General features: G+C 39.9%; 1 protein-coding gene across 1 annotated transcript in view; it reads left to right on the top strand.

Moving 5' to 3' along the window:
- Positions 1-19,682, top strand: part of lrp6 (low density lipoprotein receptor-related protein 6) — a 192,974-nt gene that overhangs the window by 88,707 nt on the left and 84,585 nt on the right. Inside the window, exon 3 of the mRNA XM_072552131.1 lies at positions 977-1,174. Within this exon, the coding sequence (XP_072408232.1) occupies positions 977-1,174 (198 nt within the window). The remainder of the gene's footprint in view (positions 1-976; positions 1,175-19,682) is intronic.

Here is a 19,682-nt window from a genome sequence, read left to right as displayed (position 1 = left end):
AATTATTTGAAATTATATAGTAGTAAAATGTGTATTTGTCTTTTTTTTTCTTTTAAAAAATTGGTCATGGAATGTCTGTTGAAGTGGGCACCATTTGCTATGATAGCAATGTGAATTTATTAGAGTACCTTGCAAATAAATACGTCTTAGTGGGTCTTAAGTTCTGAATAATGAAGTACTAACTGGAGTTGGCCATATTTTGTAAAACTATTAAATGTATGTAAGATGCCACAGAATGTATCATATGTATACAAATTATTTTATTTTGTGTACATGGAAAAATATAATTTGGCAATTGGAAGCTAATGGTCATCTTCTTATTAGATTCTGGCAATAGCATGCATCATTTTAGTCCTTCATCTCTGGGAGGTATCATGTTTGAAGTTATATTCACTGTTTTTCAGCACATTCTATTTTGTTTTTTTGCTAAGTATTAAAGTTATCAAATGGCATGTTGAATACATTTGATTTGCTTTTGCCTGTAAAACTTGAAATGATGTACAGCAGTCTAACTAATGACAAACTGGGCCCTGAATCATCCTGTTAATAAAGTAGCATGGTCCATTCAACTTTTTCATAAAGCATTAATAAAAATGGTTTGAAAATTATTACTGTTTTAACAGTAGTTTGTCCATTCTCTGGCAAAAATTCAGTCACACATATGCTTTAATCAGCTTAGTTAATTGCAACAGTTACATTTTGATCAGTTGACCAAAGTCAAATTATTTATATCATTACATTCTTTAAAGAAAGCATGATGATTTAATACCCAAGCTGCTGCCATCCCCACCCCACCTCAGGTAAATTGTTCTTTTCTATGAAGGAAATATTGTCACTAATTCTGCCAGTCATCATGAGGCTGAATTATTTACTCATTTGCTGTCAACTAGTTAATCCTTAGCACAAGAGTAGAAGCCTTTTTCAGAAAAATGAAGCACCTTGTCTAATTGCTTTGTTTTTTGAAAACAAATTCTAGGTATATGTATTGGACAGACTGGGGAGAAGTGCCAAAGATTGAACGAGCTGGAATGGATGGTACAACGCGATCGATTATAATTGACAGTAACATTTATTGGCCAAATGGACTGACATTGGATTATGAAGAAGAGAAATTATATTGGGCAGATGCTAAACTGAGCTTCATTCACCGATCAAACTTTGATGGGAGCTTGCGGTAAGTCTTTCCAAAGAGAGCTGTTTCAAAAGGCGGAATGGCCAACTCCTACTTCAATGATGTCTATGTTGAATTAAGTTCTATATTTGGAAAACTTTCATATCCAATTATGAGGCCTAATAGTTGGAGATACTATGACATGCCTTTTGAAGAATGCAGTTCAACAGTTGGAACTCTTTGTTTAGTGCTAGAAAACTGATCACAAGAGAAGTGATACTGTTAAATAGAAGAGTCAACAGTTAGAACTGCAGGCTGAGAAGCACCAGGGTCTTTATAAACAAAAGTGATGCTCAACATTATTAATGCATTGATCTTAATTTTCCAAAGTCACTTTTGATTTGTGGATGGTCCCAATGGATTTGAAGGTGGAGAATGTAACTACTTTTCTTGAGAATAAAGGGGGGCAGGAGATCCCAGGAAACCATGGTCCATTTATCCTAACATCTGTCAAAGGGATAATGTTAGAAGCTATTATTAAGAAGTTAAAGGTGAGCAATTTAGGTAACTTTAAGTTTGTCAGGGAGAGTCATCATGTTTTTTTATGAAAATAACTATGTTTGACTAGTCCACTAGAGTTCCTTGAGGAGGTAATGTGATCTGGATAAAAGAATTGGTAATTGTGCTTGGATTTCCAGAAGGCATTTGATTAGGTGCCACCAAGTTCATAGTGAAGGAGGAAGCATACTGGCTTGAGTAGAATATATTTGTAGCTGTAAGGAAATAGACAGATAGCAGACATGGATTTTTTTTTGGTTAACAATATTTAAAGGGTGGTGGGATTGGTGCCGAGACCTTTAAAAGTTTTGCAATTAATATAAACAACTTGGATAAAGGTACAGGAAGGATGACTGTCAAATGTGTTAATGTCACAAAGATAGGTATTAAAGGAAGTTATGAAGAGAACACTTGGAAGTATGTGAGTGGGCAAAGCAGTGGCAAAGAGATTACAATGTGGGAAATATGAAATTTATCAATTTTAGTAGGAGGAATGCGCAATTATGACATTAATGGTGGGAGATTGCAGAGGCCTGAAATTTAGAGACACCTGTGTGCTCTCATTCATAAATTACAAAAGGTTATTGTGCAGACACAGCAAATAATTAGGAGATTTAATAGAATATTATCAATTGTGGCAAAGGGAATTGGATACAAAAGTAGCAATGTTATGCCTGAGTTAAATAGTGCACTGGTGAGACCACATCTGTAGTATTGGTCACTTTATTTTATGGAAGAATGTAAATGTGTTGGAGGCAGTTCAGAGAAGTTTTACCAGTCCTGGAATGATCAGATTGGACAGACTAATATTGTATCTATTGGACTTTGGAAGAGTGAGGGGCAACTTGATTGAAATGTAAGATCCTGGGTGGCTTCGACAAGATAGCTGTGGAGAATTGTGAGCGAAGTCGGTTATGAATCTTAGGAACTCTCTTCCTGAAAAGGCATTGGAAGAGTTCTTGAATATTTTAAAGACAGAAGTGGATAGTTTATTGTGAAGCAAAGGGGTGAAAGATGATCAGAGGTAGGTGGGAATGCAGGTTTGAGTTACAATTAGATCAGTTGTGATCTTCTTGACACAGGCTGGAAGCGTGAATGGCCTACTGTTGTTCCTATTTTGTGTGTTTGTAAGTATATGTGACAGTGCAGGCACGAATATGACCACGGAAGAGAGGCAAATGGTTGGGTCTAATACAATCCTGTCTGGATCTGTTAATGGCCACCTTAGTCCTAATAAGTTTATTCAGCATGAAGGCAGCTGAAACCCAAGATTGAACCAGAAGTCTTTAGATTTTCAGTCTAATTCTACGCTGATAATTTTCAGCTTTCAGTGCCCAACAATCAGTTGATAATCAATACTCATCACCAGTTTATCCTTAACCATTACTATATAAATGACATTATCTTAACGAACGATAAGTCAAAAGGTTGTGTACAGTAATTGTATGAATAGGGCTTTTGTTTTACTAGTATGTAAAAGCAAGGATTTGTGTTCTCGTTGCCCCCATGCTTTTTTAAAATTTTTTTAAAGCTACTGTTAAAATTTCAAATAAGTCATTTTAATGACTACAGAGTAAAAGATATAGCTGTACGATGTAAGTGTGAGGCGTTGAAATTAATCAGATGGGAAGCCGTATGCCAGGTATCTGTTTGCAACCTGTTTTGTTTTAGAATGGTCAAGTGATGTATTCAGCTAAAATAGTGCTTTATTTGATGTAAGTGATGACTCTTGTGCCTAGTTGTTCCATAGAGCTGTTCTCTCATAATTAATGCTGAACCCAGGATCAAAGTTGGAATTTGGGCTAATTTACATTAATTTTAAAGCATACTTCTGTTAAATACCAATTTTCTGTATATCAAGGAAGATTTCTTTTGAATCCTCTGGTATGTTTTCCATAATTGTGCAAGCTGCCTACTTTGGATGGAGCCACATGGAAATGATGCAGATCTTTTCCAAAATGGAATGGTTGTGGCTAACTTTAGTGCTCATCTGGCATCTGAAAGTCATTTTGTGCATATGTATTCATATGGTTTGAGGAAGTCTCATTCTGTCATTTTGCTTTTTAGTTTTTAATAGATCGGTGAAGGTGATCTTCAATTTCGATTGCATTTTTCATATTTCAACTTGAGATTTGAAGTTCAAAATAGGTTAGAGCTGTATGGTTATGTTATTTAAAAAGTGAAGGTCTTGGTTTTTAATTGTCTTAATTCTGGAATAGACACTTTTTTTCCAAACCTTTTTTCATTTATGCATATATTAAAACAACGTTTAATAGGAAGTTTGGTGTAATTCTTCCAAGTACAGCGATCACTACTGTGTTGCTGCTCTTGCATCTACTTTTTTTGCCCTGAATAAGAACTCTGCATCTCCGGGTCTGAGTGCTGGTGCCGGAGGCTTCAGGAACATGCAGCATACCTTTAAAACAGCTGTATCCTCGGGTTATAGGATTATCGGGAGAAACTAAGCCACTTGCCTTTTTACAACTAACTGCTGTATTTGTATACAGTAACTAAAATTAAAGGTCTCAAAACCTCATTGATTTGTCCTTTACATTGCTTTCCAATGTGTATTCATTGTTATATCATCTGAAATCTAAGGCAAAAAAAACCTGTTTAAAAAATGTCGTTGGTGACTCCTGGATGACTGTTAACGTATTGCAACTGATGAAGTACTTTTAAGATGCCACCATGTTTGTGTTGTAGCCAAATTTAACATGATATTGAAAAAAGTGTTCATTTGTGAGCCTGCCTAAGCAAGATTTGGATTTATTACACTTTTTAAATCTTCTACTTACTGAAAATGCAACCACTTCTGAATGATCTGAAGACTTTGAAGTTTATTCATGAAGGAGTAACTATAAAAATAATCTAATCCTAGTGATTTACGTATTTAAACATATGCTGTGTGCTGAATATCTTTTTGTAGGGTATACTTTTCCTTTTAACCAGCAGCCCACATCCTCAGTCAGAAACATTATAACCAAGTTATTTTAAGGGTATGGAACGGGGAAGAGTGAACGATCAGGGAAGAGCAGTTACATGCCTTATTGGTACAGTGAGTCAAGTGGGTGCTTACTTTGTGAACTTTATGATCTCAGCATAACCAAGACTAAACCAAAGACTAACATAGACATGGATTTGGAGTGGCAAGAAGAGGAAGCTACTCACAGGCATTGTATATACAACAAGGAAACAAGCATAGGATTACAGAAGGATTCTAAACTATTTTCAAATAAATGATGAAGTGTAAACTAAAATGCCTGAAATGCTCAGCATATTGGATTGCATCAATGGAAAATACATAAGTTTCGAGTTGATAAATATGCAACCATAATTAGAAGTCAGTTAGCCCCTTGAGTTCAGCTCCTCTGCCATTTGTTAAGATCATGTCTGATTTGATTGTGACTTAAATGCTGCTTTGCTGGCAATCCCCTATACTCTTTGACTCCCTTGTTGATCAGAATGTATCTAACGCCACCTTAACAATATTCAATGACCCTGCCTCCACTACTGTTGAGAAAGAGAATTCCACAGATTAATGACCCTCAGGATTTTATTTTCTCATCTCTGCTAAGCATAGGAGACCATTTATTTTTAATACTTTGTCCTCTAGTTTTAATCTGTAAAGAAAAACATTCTCTCATCATCCACCCTCTAAAGTGCCCTAAGAACATTGATTTGTTTCAAAAAGATTCCCTTTCATTCACCTAAACTCCAGTAAATACTTGTATAACATATCTCATAAAGTAATATCTACCCAATCCAATGAATCAGTTAAGTGATCCTTCTCTAACTGCCTCCAATGCTATTATATCTTTCTCTTAAATAAGGACACCAAACCTATACACAATATTTCAGTTGTAGTCTACCCTGTACAGCTGTCAGTATGCTACCTGTCACTGCCTCAGCACAGCCACAGGCTGGCATGAGGTTGAAAAGTCCATCGGAAAACTAAGAACCAACAAGGCTGCAGGTCCAGATGGAATGTTCATGGAAATATGATAGTGAAGCACTCTTAGTACAATTACATGACTTTGTCTCCTTATCTGGAAGGAGGAGAGTGTGTCAGTAGATTTGAAATGCCTTAGTTCTGACCAGCTTCAAGAAAGGAGATTGGACCAAATGTGAGTCTCAAAATGCATAAAGGTAGATAAATCACCAGGACCTGATCAAGTATTTCCCAGGACATTGCAGGAAGCTAGGGAAGAAATTGTGGGCCTGATTGCAGTGATTGTTTGTATCATTGATAGCCGAGGGGGTTATGCTGGAAGACTGGAGGGTAGCTAATGTTGTGCAATTATTTAAGAAATGCTGCGAGGAAAAGCCAGAGAACTAGACTAGTGAGTTTGATGTCAGTGGAGGGGTAAGTGTTTGGAGGGGATTCTGAGACAGGATCTACAAACATCTGGAAAGGCAAGGACTGATTAGAAATAGTATGATAGAGGGTTGTTGTTCTAACTGGAGGCCTGTGACCACCGGTATTCCACAAGGATCAGCACTGGGCCCACAGTTCATTTATATAAATGATTGGTTGAGAATATAGGAGGTATGGTTAATACACTTGCAGATGATACCAAAATTGGTGGTCTAGCGGGCATTGAAGAAAGTTATCAAAGAGTACAATCCGATATTGATCAACTGGACCAGTTTCGGCAGCATCTGAGGAGCAGTAAAATTGACGTTTCAGGCAAAAGCCCTTCATCAGGAATACAGGCAGAGTGCCTGAAGGGTGGAGAGATAAATGAGAGGAGGGTGGGGGTGGGGAGAAAGTAGCATAGAGCTTCAGGGCAGAGGAAATGACCTGGGAGTTGCAGAGGGAGAGGGACTCCCTGAGATTCTTGTAGACAGAGGAGGAAAACTTCTTCAAGGCAGGCATCCTCTTCATCAGGAATACAGGCAGAGTGCCTCTTGCGAGGATGCCTGCCTTGAAGAAGTTTTCCTCCTCTGTCTACAAGAATCTCAGGGAGTCCCTCTCCCTCTGCAACTCCCAGGTCATTTCCTCTGCCCTGAAGCTCTATGCTACTTTCTCCCCACCCCCACCCTCCTCTCATTTATCTCTCCACCCTTCAGGCACTCTGCCTGTATTCCTGATGAAGGGCTTTTGCCCGAAACGTCAATTTTACTGCTTCTCTGATGCCTGAACTGCTGTGCTTTTCCAGCAACACTAATCCAGACTCTGGTTTCCAGCATCTGCAGTCATTGGTTTTACCCATCTGGACCAGTAAGCCTGGGAGTGGCAGATGGAATTTAACTTAGATAATTGTGAGGTGTTGTGTTTTGTTAAGACAAACCAAGGCAGGACTTGTACAGTTAATGTTAGAGCCTTGAATTGAATTAAATTTATTGTCACGTGTACCGAGGCACAGTGAGAGTTTATGTTGTGCAAGCAATACAGGCAGATCACAGAGTTAGGTAGTATAGATAATAAATAATAAGTAAACAGCGGTAAAAACAAAAATACATGTCCAAACGAATGTTAAGAGTTTGAGTCCATTCAGTATTCTTGGGGACTGTTGTTGAACAGAGACCTAGGGGTGCAGGTACACAATTCCTTGAAAGTGGAATTGCAGGTAGTCAGGCTGATGGAGGTGTTTGGCACATTTGCCTTCATCAGTCAGAGCACTGGGTACACACTGCTGCTACTGAGTGTCGGTGGTGAGGGTTTGGATACTTGTGGATGTGGTACCAGTCAGGTGGGCTGCTTTGTCCTGGATGGTTCTTACTGGCATCGCACCCATCCAGGCAAGTGGGGTGTATTCCATTACTTGTGCCTTTTAGGTGGGGAGACTGGAGTTGAGTTACTTGCTACAGTATCCCGAGCTCTGACCTGTACTTGTAGCTGCTGTATTTATAGAGTGAGTCCTGTTAAGTGTCCTGGTCAATAATAATCCCCCAGGATGTTGATAGTGGGGGATTTAGTGATGGCTGTGCCCTTGAGTGTCATGGGCTGATGGTTAGGTTCTCTTGTTGCACCTGATTATTTTCTGACACTTATATGGTGTAGATGTCACTTGCCACTTGTTAGCCCAAGCCTGGATATTGTCCAGATCTTGTTGCATTTGAACATGGATTGCTTCAGTGCCTGAGGAGTTGCAAAATGTGCTGAATAATGTGCATTCATTGGCAAACATCCAACTTCTGACCTTATGACAAAGGGAAGGTCATTGATCAAACAGCTAAAGATTGTTGGGTCTGGGACACTTTCCTGAGGAACTCCTACAGAGATGTTCTGGAGCGGAGATGACTGACCTCCAACCACAACCATCTTACTATGTGTCAGGCATGGCTCCAATTACTGGAAAGTTTGGCCCCTAATTCCTGTTGATTCCAGCTTTGCAAAGGCTCTTTGATGCTACACTTGATCAACCTGATGGCAAGCGCTATTACTCGCTCCTCACTAGTGTGCCAACAAAGTCTTTAGCTGTATGAAAACAAGGTGTTTCATGACAAAGATCTCAAACCTGGGATCAAGCTGATGGTCTGCAGGATTGTCTTGGTCTTCTGTATGTATTGGAGACTTGGACAATGTATAGACATCTCAAACCATGAGAGAAATATCAGGAGTAATGCCTTTGCAAAATCCTAAAAATCCCATGACAAGATAGGCACATTGATATCTGTCTCCCCTCTCAGGTCAGCACTGAGGCACTGGTTGCTGTCAGTAAACTAGATTGGTTGGGCTGCAGGAGGCTTTCAAAGCGAGCATCTATTCCAAGCTGTATCATGTGAAGTGGTTACCAGGAGCACAAAGAAAATGTTTCAATGATCTCCTCAAAGCCTTCTTGAGAAATTTCAATATCTCCACTGATTCCTGGGAATTTGCTGCCAGAGGCTGCTCAAACTGGAGAAGAAGCATCTAGAGAAGTGCCAGTCATCTCTGGGCCGAGGTAGGGGCTGGACACCTACAGCAAAAGGAGCCTTCCAAAATCTAAATGTCCCACCAGCTCTCCTGTTGAATCACTACCAGGACCCTCTGAATTCACCAATTTAAATGGATACTTTCAAATGATTCCAGGCACAGGAGAATTGCCTACCAGAATCATCAGTTTCCTGGGGCATTTCCTTGGAGCCTGCTACATCAGTGATTCTTCGGGGTCCCAATGTGGAGCTTCCATTTACATTCTAGAAACAACTATTAGGACATGGGAAAACCCAGGCCATTATTTGCATGCTAGGAATTTATTGGGATTCAGTAATATCAAGCTTGAGTTAGTTATGTAGCAATCTTTTGAAATAATGTTACATCATAGTCTGTTTGGTAGTATTGTTGACCACCTAGTGGGAAAAGGCTAATCAGCATAGCAGTAAGTCACAGACTAGGAGGTTCCAGGTTTGAACCCCACTCTGCACTGAGCTTGACTTGAGACAGTGCAGCAGTTATATTAAAGGTAACTGGAGAACCCCGAGGTTGAAAGAAAGGTTAAAATTTTGACCTTTTGAATGCTGTTGCAAATTCCCTGTACATTAAAGTTTACATGGGACAGGACCTGGGCACATCATGATTCTATCCTTGAATGAACAGCCTGCTAGTATTCTCACCCTTTGGTGAGAATGATCATTTGGATAAAGCTAGTTTGGAGGAGTTGTCTGAGAAATTGTTCTGCATAGCTGCTTTTTGGGGACGGAGGAGAGACGCTGGGGTGTTGGTGGGAGATGGATATTTTTGGTCTAAAATGGAATATTAATATCGTGGCCCATAATTTTCTGAACAGCATTACTTGGAAATAATTCTGAAATATATATTGATCTTCCTACTGTGAGCTATGCTGAAATTTTCTGAAAATCTCAATTTATACTGGAGCGTGAAAACTGCTTGACATCTCAAAGGCCTGGGTTAGCAGCAAAGTTTGCTCATATTTTTTCACCTCTTTATGTAGGGGGACAAAGTTACAAGCCAGCAAAGTATTGTTTATTCACATTCAGTGAAGTACCACAACAATAATTTTTCACTTTTCAAATAATTTGCATTAGAAAGATATGGAAAAGTATATTTAGATTTTTGGTGAGGAAAAATAGAAAATTAATACCGGTAACATGAATTTTAGAAAATTTCATTGACAATTTTAGATACAAAGTTACAGACCATTCAGACTTTTCACAAATGTATGCAGCTGTGCAGGTCACTCTACTATAATGTGTTTCATTAATGTTAATTCACTATAATATGATTGACGAATTGGGGAAACTGTTTCTAAAGCACAAAATTTTAAAGTGTGTATTGGTTAGAGTGTGATTCCAGCCCCATTAAATGATGCTGCTGTAACACAATTGCTTATAACATGGGATTGCATGAGAACAGAACTACTGTGGTAAAACAGAACTGACTCTTCATTTGCAGTGGGTCACATGTATGTTAATAAACAGAGTGTGAATGGAGAGCGAGCAGAATTTGGCATAATACATCAAAAGATTAAAGTGTAGCAAAAAAAGGTGTGAATCAATTGTGTCCTAATCTTCTATTCTGAAAAAGACATTGCAACACTGTTTCCTTTTACATTTTAAAAGGAAATTTTGTACCGCATGTACACTAAAATTGGTTGCTTTCTGAATACTGTTGAAGAAGGCAGGTGAATCCCTTCTGTCTGTAGATGTGAATTGTAATGAGAGTTGTTTTATTTCCCCTCTGAAGCAGCACAAAGCTTGGTGATTGGGGTTGGGTGTGGAGAGCGCCCTGATACAATTGTGGTGAGATGTCTATGACAGCACACAAAACACAGATGTACATCTGGACTTGATTGGAGATTTTCCAGGGCTGGGGCCATTTCGAAAGGATAAACCACACGCCATGTGCTGCAGCTAGCTTTTAATACCTGCTGCATCTTTGTTTTTGTTTTAGCAGCAAGCAGGTTTTTTTTAGTTAAACTTTCCTTAATGTATATGTTTTGAACTGTTTTGTTTTATGGATTTGGCTGGCCTCTGCATTGCAGAGCTGGGGAGAAGGCGAGGAAGGAAATTAGTCAAATTTCTATCCAATTCACTTCTGGAAATTGTGAAGGTGACAACAAAATTGGAACCGGCTGTGAAGCCATCAGTATTTAAATGGCTTGCTGCCCATATGAGGTTCATGTGAGTGATGGCCTGCAGACAATCACCTCATCTAGCTAGCCATGTAAAATTGTACCTCACTTAAGATTCAGCATCTTTAAGGTGGGTGGGGGAAGAAAAATTGATAAAATAAGTGAAAATGTTATGAAATCTAAAATTCCTTTAAACAAATTTGCTTTGCAAGAATTGTCATGCACAAAAAAAAATCCACTGTAATTGTGCCAAAGTCAAGAGAAGAAAATATCACAAACAGTTGGCTGTGCTCTGCTTAAACTGTTAGGTTATTAACTTGGAGTCATGAAAGCATTAATTAATTCCATTTTTGCTATTAATGAAATTTAATGCCATGGGTTGGTGGTAACCTATTGGCTCAAATAGGGAATAACTTCCAAAGTAGATGAGTATGAATAATAGACATCTATTCAAATTGGCAGGATTTGATTAATGGTGTCCCCAGGGATCCATACTGGGGCCTTTACTTGTCACTATATTTGCATATGATTTTGTATAAAGGGATAGAGAACCATATATGTAAGTTTGCGAACTTCACTGCAGGTTGATGCATTAAATAGTGTAAACTGGTGTAGCATGTTAGAGGGAAAATGAAGGGACAAACTCTGGCAGGTGGGATTCAATATGGGAAAGTGTAAATCAATTGACTTTTGATCCAAGAAAGATAGGTCAGAGTGTTTTCTAAATTGAGAGAGGTTAGGAACCTGGATGAACAGAGGGACATTGAGATCCAACAGTAGCAATCACTAAAAGCTAGTGATGGTACAGGCAATAACTAAAAGTGGTGAAACTTTTGCTGTTTATTTCAGCATGTTATTGTGCTGAAACTCTGACCAGCTCACATTAGAGTATGGTGCCCAGTTCTGACACTGCACCGCAGGAAGAATGCATTGGTCCTAGAGGGGCACAGTGCAGATTCATCAGCACAAAATCAAGGCTGAAAGGGTTCAATTTTGAGGACAGATTGGATGGACTAGACTTCTATTCCCTTGAATATAAAATATTAAGGGGTGATCTAATTATGATGCTTAATATGATCAAATTTGTTGTTTGGGTAGTTAGAAAAACTATTATTTATGTTGCTTGAATGCAGAACAAAAAGGGCCAAACGTGTGTGAAGCCAGAAAGTGTCTATCCACGGGGTAGTGGAAATCTGGAGCACTCATGGAACTAAGGAACATGCTGTCCACAGCATTGAGTGTAGGTCGGCTAAGATTTTAAAATTGAGTGATGGATTTTTGACCTGTGAAGTTAAGTGTTATGGAGGTGAATTAGATCAGCCATGATCCAATCAAATGGTGAAATACATTCTACAGCAGAATGGCTAACTCCTATTCTTGTGCTCCTTAGAGTTTTAACAGAGACGTGATTGGCAGTTTGAAGGTAAATAAAAACACCAGAAAATTGATGGAAATAAAGTCAGAGACTTAAATTCCTAATTCAATACAAAGTTTTTTTTTTATTGGGATATACACATCACAGGCTGGGCCAACAATTATTGTCCACCCCTAGTTACCCTTGAGAAGGTGGTATTGAGCTGTCCCCTTAAATTGTTGCGGTTTCATGTGCTGTAGGTAGACCCATATTGCTGTTAGGGAGTTCCACAATTTTGACCTGGCAGCATTGCAGGGGCAGTGATCTATTTCCAAATCAGAATACCAAGTGGCTTGGAGGTTGTCTCTCTTGTAATGGTAGTCTTATGTATCTGCTGCTCTCATCCTTCTAAATGGAGGTGGTACTATGTTTGAAATGTGCTGTCAAGAAGCTTTCCCGAGTTTATGCAGTACACCTGTGAAACTTGAAAGGGTTCAGAAAGGATTTACAAGGATGTTGCCAGGGTTGGAGGATTTGAGCTATAAGGAAAGGCTGAATAGACTGGGCTGTTTTCCCTGGAGCATCGGGGGCTGAGGGGTGACATTATAGAGTTTTATAAAATCATGAGGGATATGGATAGGATAAATAGAGTCTGTTCCCTCGGATGGGGGAGTCCAGAACTAGAGGGTGTAGGTTTAGGGTGCAAGGACAAAGAAATAAGAGAGACCTAAGGGGCAACTTTTTCATACAGAGGGTGGTTTGTGTATGGAATGAGCTGCCAGAGGAAGTGGTGGAGGCTGGTTCAATTGCAACATGTAAAAGGCATCTGTATGGATATATGAATAGGAAGGTTTGGATGGATATCGGCTGGGTGCTGGCAGGTGGGACTATACTGGGTTGGGATATCTGGTTAGTATGGACATGTTGGATTGACGGGTCTGTTTCCGTGCTGTACATCTCTATGACTCCATGATCTTTGTAGATGCTGCTACTGAGGATTGATTTTGGAGGGGGTGGATGTTTGTGGATATGTACCAATCAAGTGGGCTGCTTTTTCCTGAATGGTGTTGAGCTTCTTGGTTATTGTTCGGGCTGTACCTGTCCAGTCAAATGGGGAATATTCTATCACACTCCAGATTTGATTTGATTCATTATTGTCACAGGTACTGAGGTAAGTGAAAATGATTGTTTTGTGTGCTAACCAGACAAATTGTACTTTACATAAGTACATCAGGGTAATCGAACAGAATGCAAAATGTAGTGTTAGTAATCGAACAGAATGCAAAATGTAGTGTTGCATCTACAGAGAAAGTGCAGAGAGCGATCAACTCTTAGATGTGAGAGATCCATTCATAAATCTGATGAGTGGTGAAGAAGCTGTGTATCTTCTGCCTGATGAACAAAAGTTGGAACAGAATAGAACCAGGGTGGGAGGGGTCCTTGATTATGTTGTCTGCTTTTCTGTGGATGCAGGAAATGTAGATGGGGTCAATGGAGGAAGGCTGTTTTTTTTTGTGTGAAGGACTGGACTGCATTCACAACACCAATTTGTGGTCTTGGTCAGTGTGGTTGTCATACCAAATGTGGTGTATCCAGATAGGATGCTTTGTGGTTCATTTATAAAAATTGATAAGAGTCACTGTGGGCATGCTGAATTTCCTTAGCCTTCTGAGGAAATAGAGGTGTTGGTATGATTTCTTAACTGTAGTGTTGATGTGGAAGGATGAGACTGGATCGTTGGTGACATTTTGCTCCAAGGAACTTGAAGCTCTTGACCACTTCCACCTCAACATCATTGATACAGACAGGGGTGTGTCCTTCACTCCACTTCCTGAAGTCAATGACCAGCTTCTTCATTTTGCTGACATTTGAGGGAGAAATTGTTATCTCTGCACCATGTCACTAAGCTGCCTTATATATGGTGGACATGCTCTGGACAATCAGGAGGTGAGTTACGCACTATAAGATTCCTATCCTTTGACCTGCTCTTGTAGCTACAGTATATACGGCTAGTCCAGTGGAGTTTCTGATCAGTAGTAGTAGCCCCTGGGACATTGACAGTGGGGATCTGGTGACGGTTAAACCATTGAATGTCAAGGGGTGATGATTAGATTCTTTCTTGTTGCATATGTTTATTTCCTGATGCTTGTGTTGGTTCGGATGTTACTTGCTACTTGTTAGCTGAAATCTGGATATTGTCTAGGTCTTATTCTGTTTGGACAAGGACTGTTTCAGCATCTGAGTTGCTGCTGTTGATGCTGAACATTGTGCAGTCTTATGATAGAAGGAAGGCCATTGAAGAAGCAGCTGAAGATAGTTGGGCCTAGAACACCAGTACTGGCACCTGGGATCTCATGGTACAGTAGTAGTGTCCCTCTCTCTGAGTTGGGAGACCTAGGTCAAGACTAGCTGCTTTGCAGTAATAACATTTCTAAACAGTTTGATTAGAAAAGATCTCTTACTGGCACTTGTGATGTTGGACATCTCAGGAGGAGACTAAGATGGATTGGCTCATCAGGCTGAAGATTGAGACATTTAAACAACCTTTTTGTTTTGTACACTGATTTACTGGGCTGACCCATCATCAAAGATGGGAATATTTGTGGAACTACCTGCTCCAGTAGATTGTTCCATTGTCCACTATCATTTTATGACTGGATTTGGTGGGATGTCGAATTTAGATCTGGTCTCTTGGTTGTGGAATCACTTAGTTCTGTCAATTATTTGCTGTTTATGCTATTCGGCATGGAAGTAGCTTCACCAGGTAAATGTGCCTTTTTTAGGTCTGCCTGGTGCTGCTCTGGATGTGCTTTCCTGTACTCTTCTTAGAACTGGGTTGATTCCCTGCCATGATGGCAATGGTAGTATTTGAAATATCTGAGGCCTTAAGGTTACAGATTGTGTTGGAGTCAAATTCTGATGCTGCTGATGGCCACCTTCACCAGTCTTGAGTTTGTAGATATGTTTGAAGTCTATCCCATTTAGAACATTTGAGGTTACCCTCCATTACGCTGTCTGGCATTATCAATGTAAATAAAAGACTTCATCTCCACAAGAACAATGCAGTGGTCACTTTCTAAAAAGTACTGTCATGTACAGATAGATCGCAGTAAAATGAGTGGTGAATATGAGGTCAAGTATGTTTTCCCTCCTGTATCCCTCATACCTGCTGCAGAACCAGTCCAGTATCCTTGTCCTTGAGGACTCAGCCAGCTTGGTCAGTAATGCTGACCATGATGATCCATTCTTCGTGTGGGCATGTCTCCCACCTGAAGTACATGCTGCACCCTTGCTTTGTCTGAGTGCTGTTTAACATAGAGGAATGCTTATTCATCAGCTGAGAGAGCTTGGTACCTGTTAATCTTTGCTCATATTTAACCTGATACCATGACATTTCGTGATTGAGGACTCCCAGAACAATATCCTCCCATTTATATACCACACATCACATTAGCTGGGTCTGTCCTACCAGTTGGACAGAACCTATCCAGTGATTAATGGTGTCTGGGACATTCTGTGTAAGGTGTTTCCATAGATAGGGTTGTACCAGACTGCTGCTTGACGAGCAAGAGAGCTCTCCCAATTTTGGCTCTAGCCTCGAGATGTTAGTAAGGTGGACTTTGTAGGATCAACAGGGCTGAGTTTGTTGTTATTGTTTCTGGTTTCTTAGTTGATGAAAAGTCATCTGGCCAGTTTCCTTCCTCCTTGAGACTTTCGAGCAGTTCATACAGCAGCTCTGAGGGCAAAGAAAATGTGGCCTCGGGCAAAGTTCCCATTGCTTAACAGTGGATTTGTATGTCAGTGTTGGTGCTGTTTGTTGTTTTCAAGAAGTTAATTTTTTCTGAGTCACTACATTGTGAATCTCTTAGTTGTTTTTGGATCCATTTGTACATTACTGGAGAAATTCAGTGAAGTACTGTGTGCCTTTGTTATAAAATAAAACATATTCAAAAGCATTAAAAATGGCTGTTTGCAGCTTGTGAACATCAAAATGTGAAGGCTTTAATGTCCTAAATATTCAGTATAGTCAACTTATTTAATGGTAAATGTTGCTTTTGTAATTGACTTCAGTGGATCATTCAAATGGTTAGTGCCAATTGACCTAATATAGGCAGATTCCCTTGATAGCCATGGATGGATGGTACAAGTGGTGGGAATTGAACCATCGCCAATGTGTCTTGTCACCAAAGGGAGTAGAGTCACTTTAATTACTCTTAATACCACTGCCATAGGAGTTGGCACTCAACTGTACCAAGGCTACTACAATATAAATGTGGTTTGAATTTTTAATATTTAGTTTTTGTGGATTGGGTTAGATGTATAATTTTAAAATCCCACTGCCCCCGCTTCTTTCTTTTTTGTCCGGCTGTCCTGTCACACGTACTAGCTCCCTCCTTATGCACTTGCCGTTTTTCCCCTCTGTTCCACACTCTCACTCGTGCTTGCTGTCTTACACTCTTCCTTTGTGTGTGTGTGACTCACTCACTCACACACTCACACACACTCACACACTCACACACACTCACACACACTCACTCACACACACTCACACACACTCACACACACTCACACTCACACACACTCACACACACTCACACACTCACACACTCTCACACTCTCACACTCTCACACTCTCACACTCTCACACTCTCACACACTCTCACACTCTCACACTCTCACACTCTCACACTCTCACACTCTCTCACACTCTCTCACACTCTCTCACACTCTCTCACACTCTCTCACACTCTCTCTCTCTCTTTCTCTCTCTTTCTCTCTCTTTCTCTCTCTCTCTCTCTTTCTTTCTTTCTTTCTTTCTTTCTTTCTTTCTTTCTTTCTTTCTTTCTTTCTCTCTCTCTCTCTCTCTCTCTCTCTCTCTCTCTCTCTCTCTCTCTCTCTCTCTCTCTCTCTCTCTCTCTTTCTCTCTCTCCCCCACCCCTCGCCACATATTCTCACCTCGTGCCCACATTCACTCTGTCTCTGCTCCTGCCCACCCCACATGAATGACCATTCTGCTTCCCTGTATTGTAGCTTTCCCACTGTGTCACATGGGAGAGTTTTCCAGCTTTATTTATAGTGTAAGCCAAAGTGATTAACATTAACATAAACCAGTGTGTACCCTGGTGCCCGGTTTCTTGAATATTTTACTGAAATGTATTCATCCTCTGACATGGCAGGGCCATGCCAGTCAAATTCACACTTCTCTCCTGTGACCACTACATGAAGCAGATGATGTGGTTTAGCTGAGGCAGCTTATCAATTATATTTTGGTTTGTTCCCTGAAGCGATAACCCTTATTAATAAGTCAGGATGTGGGTTGATACAAGCAGATTTGCTACCCTTTCCCTGAGGAAGCATCTGTGTTAATAAGCCAAGCTTTGTGTTATCTTGGGAATATGTCTGACTGAATTTTTTCACTTTGTTCAGAATTATTTTGTCAAACGTCACTGCAGAATATCCATCAAAAATCTGCACAGTCAGAATCAGTCCGTGCGTTATTGCTTTGAAACTGAATATAAACGTGAGTGAATCTATAATGTTTCACAAAATAAACAAGGTCTCTTGCCTTTCCTCATTTTATTTTAGTTTATTTGGAGGCATTGCTGACCCTCCAGAAAAGTTAACTTTTGTGTGTTTTGTTAGTAAAATAGTCTTTAGTTGCTACATAAACATATTGCTTCACTTGATTATATATAATAATTTTGATGTTATTCATTTACTTCATGCCCTAGTCTTGCCTGATGGTATATTTCTGTCAGGTATAGAAACATGGAAAATAGGAGCAGGAATAGGCCATTTGACCCTTCAAGCCTGCTCTAACATTTAATGTGATCATGGCTGATCATCCAACGCAGTACCCTATTCCTGCTTTCTCCCCATATCCTTTGATAACTTTAACCCGAACGATATCTAGCTCATCCTTGAAAACATTCACTGTTTCAGCCTCAGCTAATTTCTGTAGTAAAGAATTCTAAACGTGCCACCCTGAGTGAAGAAATTTCTCCTCATCTTGGTCCTAAATTGCCTACCCCATGTTCTTAGACTGTGACTCCTGGATCTCTGGTCATCAGGAACATCCTTCCCTCCATTTTCCCTCTGTACTCCTGTTAGAACCTTTTTAGGTTCCCATGAGATTCCCCACCCCTTATCCTTCAATACTTCAGTGAATATTGTCCTAATGCATCCAATCCATCTTCCTACATCAAAGCTGCCATCCATCACCGGAGTCAGTCTGGTAAAGCTTTGTTTCACTCCCTCCATATTCAGAACATTCTTCCTCAATGTTCCAGGTGTGGTATTCAAGGCCCTGTACAATTGCTGCAAGATATCCCTCCTTCTGCACTCTCATCCTCTTTCTGTAAAGGCCAACATACCATTTGCTTTCTTCACTGCTTGCTTACTCTCAGTGACTAATGTGCGAGGACACCCAGATCTCATTGCTCCTCCCCCTCTCCCAGTTTGTTGGCCTTCAGATAATTTGCTATTTTGTTTTTACTAGTAAAGTGGATAACCTCAAATTTATTCACATTATATTTTGTTTGCTGTGTATTTATCCACTCACTCAACTTGTCCAAATTACACTGAAGCAGCTCTGCATCCTCCTGTCAGTTCACCTCCCACCAAACTTTGTGTCATCATCTGCAAATTTGGAGATATTACATTTAGGGTTCAGTGCTTGAAGTCCAACTATTCCAAGTAACTATTAATGATTTAGCTCAAGAGAACTATGTTATCCCACTAGTCACTGACTGCCAATTTTTGTTTTGGAGGGTGTGCAAAGGCTCCTTTTATTCCATGTCTCTGTTTCCTGTCTGCTGACCAGTTCTCTATCCAAATCAGTCAACTATGTCCTAGTCCCACGTACTTCAATCTTACCATCTAATATTTTCTGTGGGACCTTACCAAAAGCCATCTGAAAGTTCAACTAACCACATCTCCTGGGTCTCCCTTATCAACTGTACTAGTTATATACTCTCAAAATTCCAATAGACTTGTCCAGCATGAGGTCCCCATAATACATCCATGCTGATTCTGTCTGATCCTATCACTGTTTCCAAGGGCTGTATTACTAAATCTTTTATAATGATCTCTGGCATTTTACCTACTACTGATGTCAGTCTAACCAGTCTATAATTCCCTGCTTTCTCTCTCTCTCCTGTTTTAAATAGTGGTGATACGTTAGCTATACTCCAGTCCAGAGGCTATAGAATCTTGGGAGAAAAAAAATTACCAACGCATCTGCCATTTCTAGGGCCATTTCCTTAACTACTCCGGGATTAGATTATCAAGCCCTGGGAATTTATTGGCCTTTAATCCCAACACTTCCTACACTATTTTGCACTTTTTATACTCTCATACACTCTCTTTTTCCCTTTTTTAATCAATCCCTTCATCATCCCCTGAAATCTAAACTACGACCAATCCTCAAGTCTGCTGCTTTACTTAGCCAATTTGTTTGCCCCCTTCCTTGCATCTAATGCCCAGTTATCCTTTGTAGCCATGGTTGGGCATGTTTTCCATTTTAGTTTTATTCCAGACAGGAATGAACAATTGTTGCAAATCAGCCAGGCACTCTTTGCCTATCCAACGTAGTCTCTTTTAGAAGCCTTCCCCAATTTATCATAGCCAGCTCCTGCTTCAT

Source organism: Chiloscyllium punctatum, chromosome 32 (assembly GCF_047496795.1).
Source record: "Chiloscyllium punctatum isolate Juve2018m chromosome 32, sChiPun1.3, whole genome shotgun sequence".
Classification (NCBI taxonomy): domain Eukaryota; kingdom Metazoa; phylum Chordata; class Chondrichthyes; order Orectolobiformes; family Hemiscylliidae; genus Chiloscyllium; species Chiloscyllium punctatum.
The sequence above is the reverse complement of the archived record's forward strand: the minus strand, read 5'-3'. Positions and strand labels throughout refer to the sequence as shown.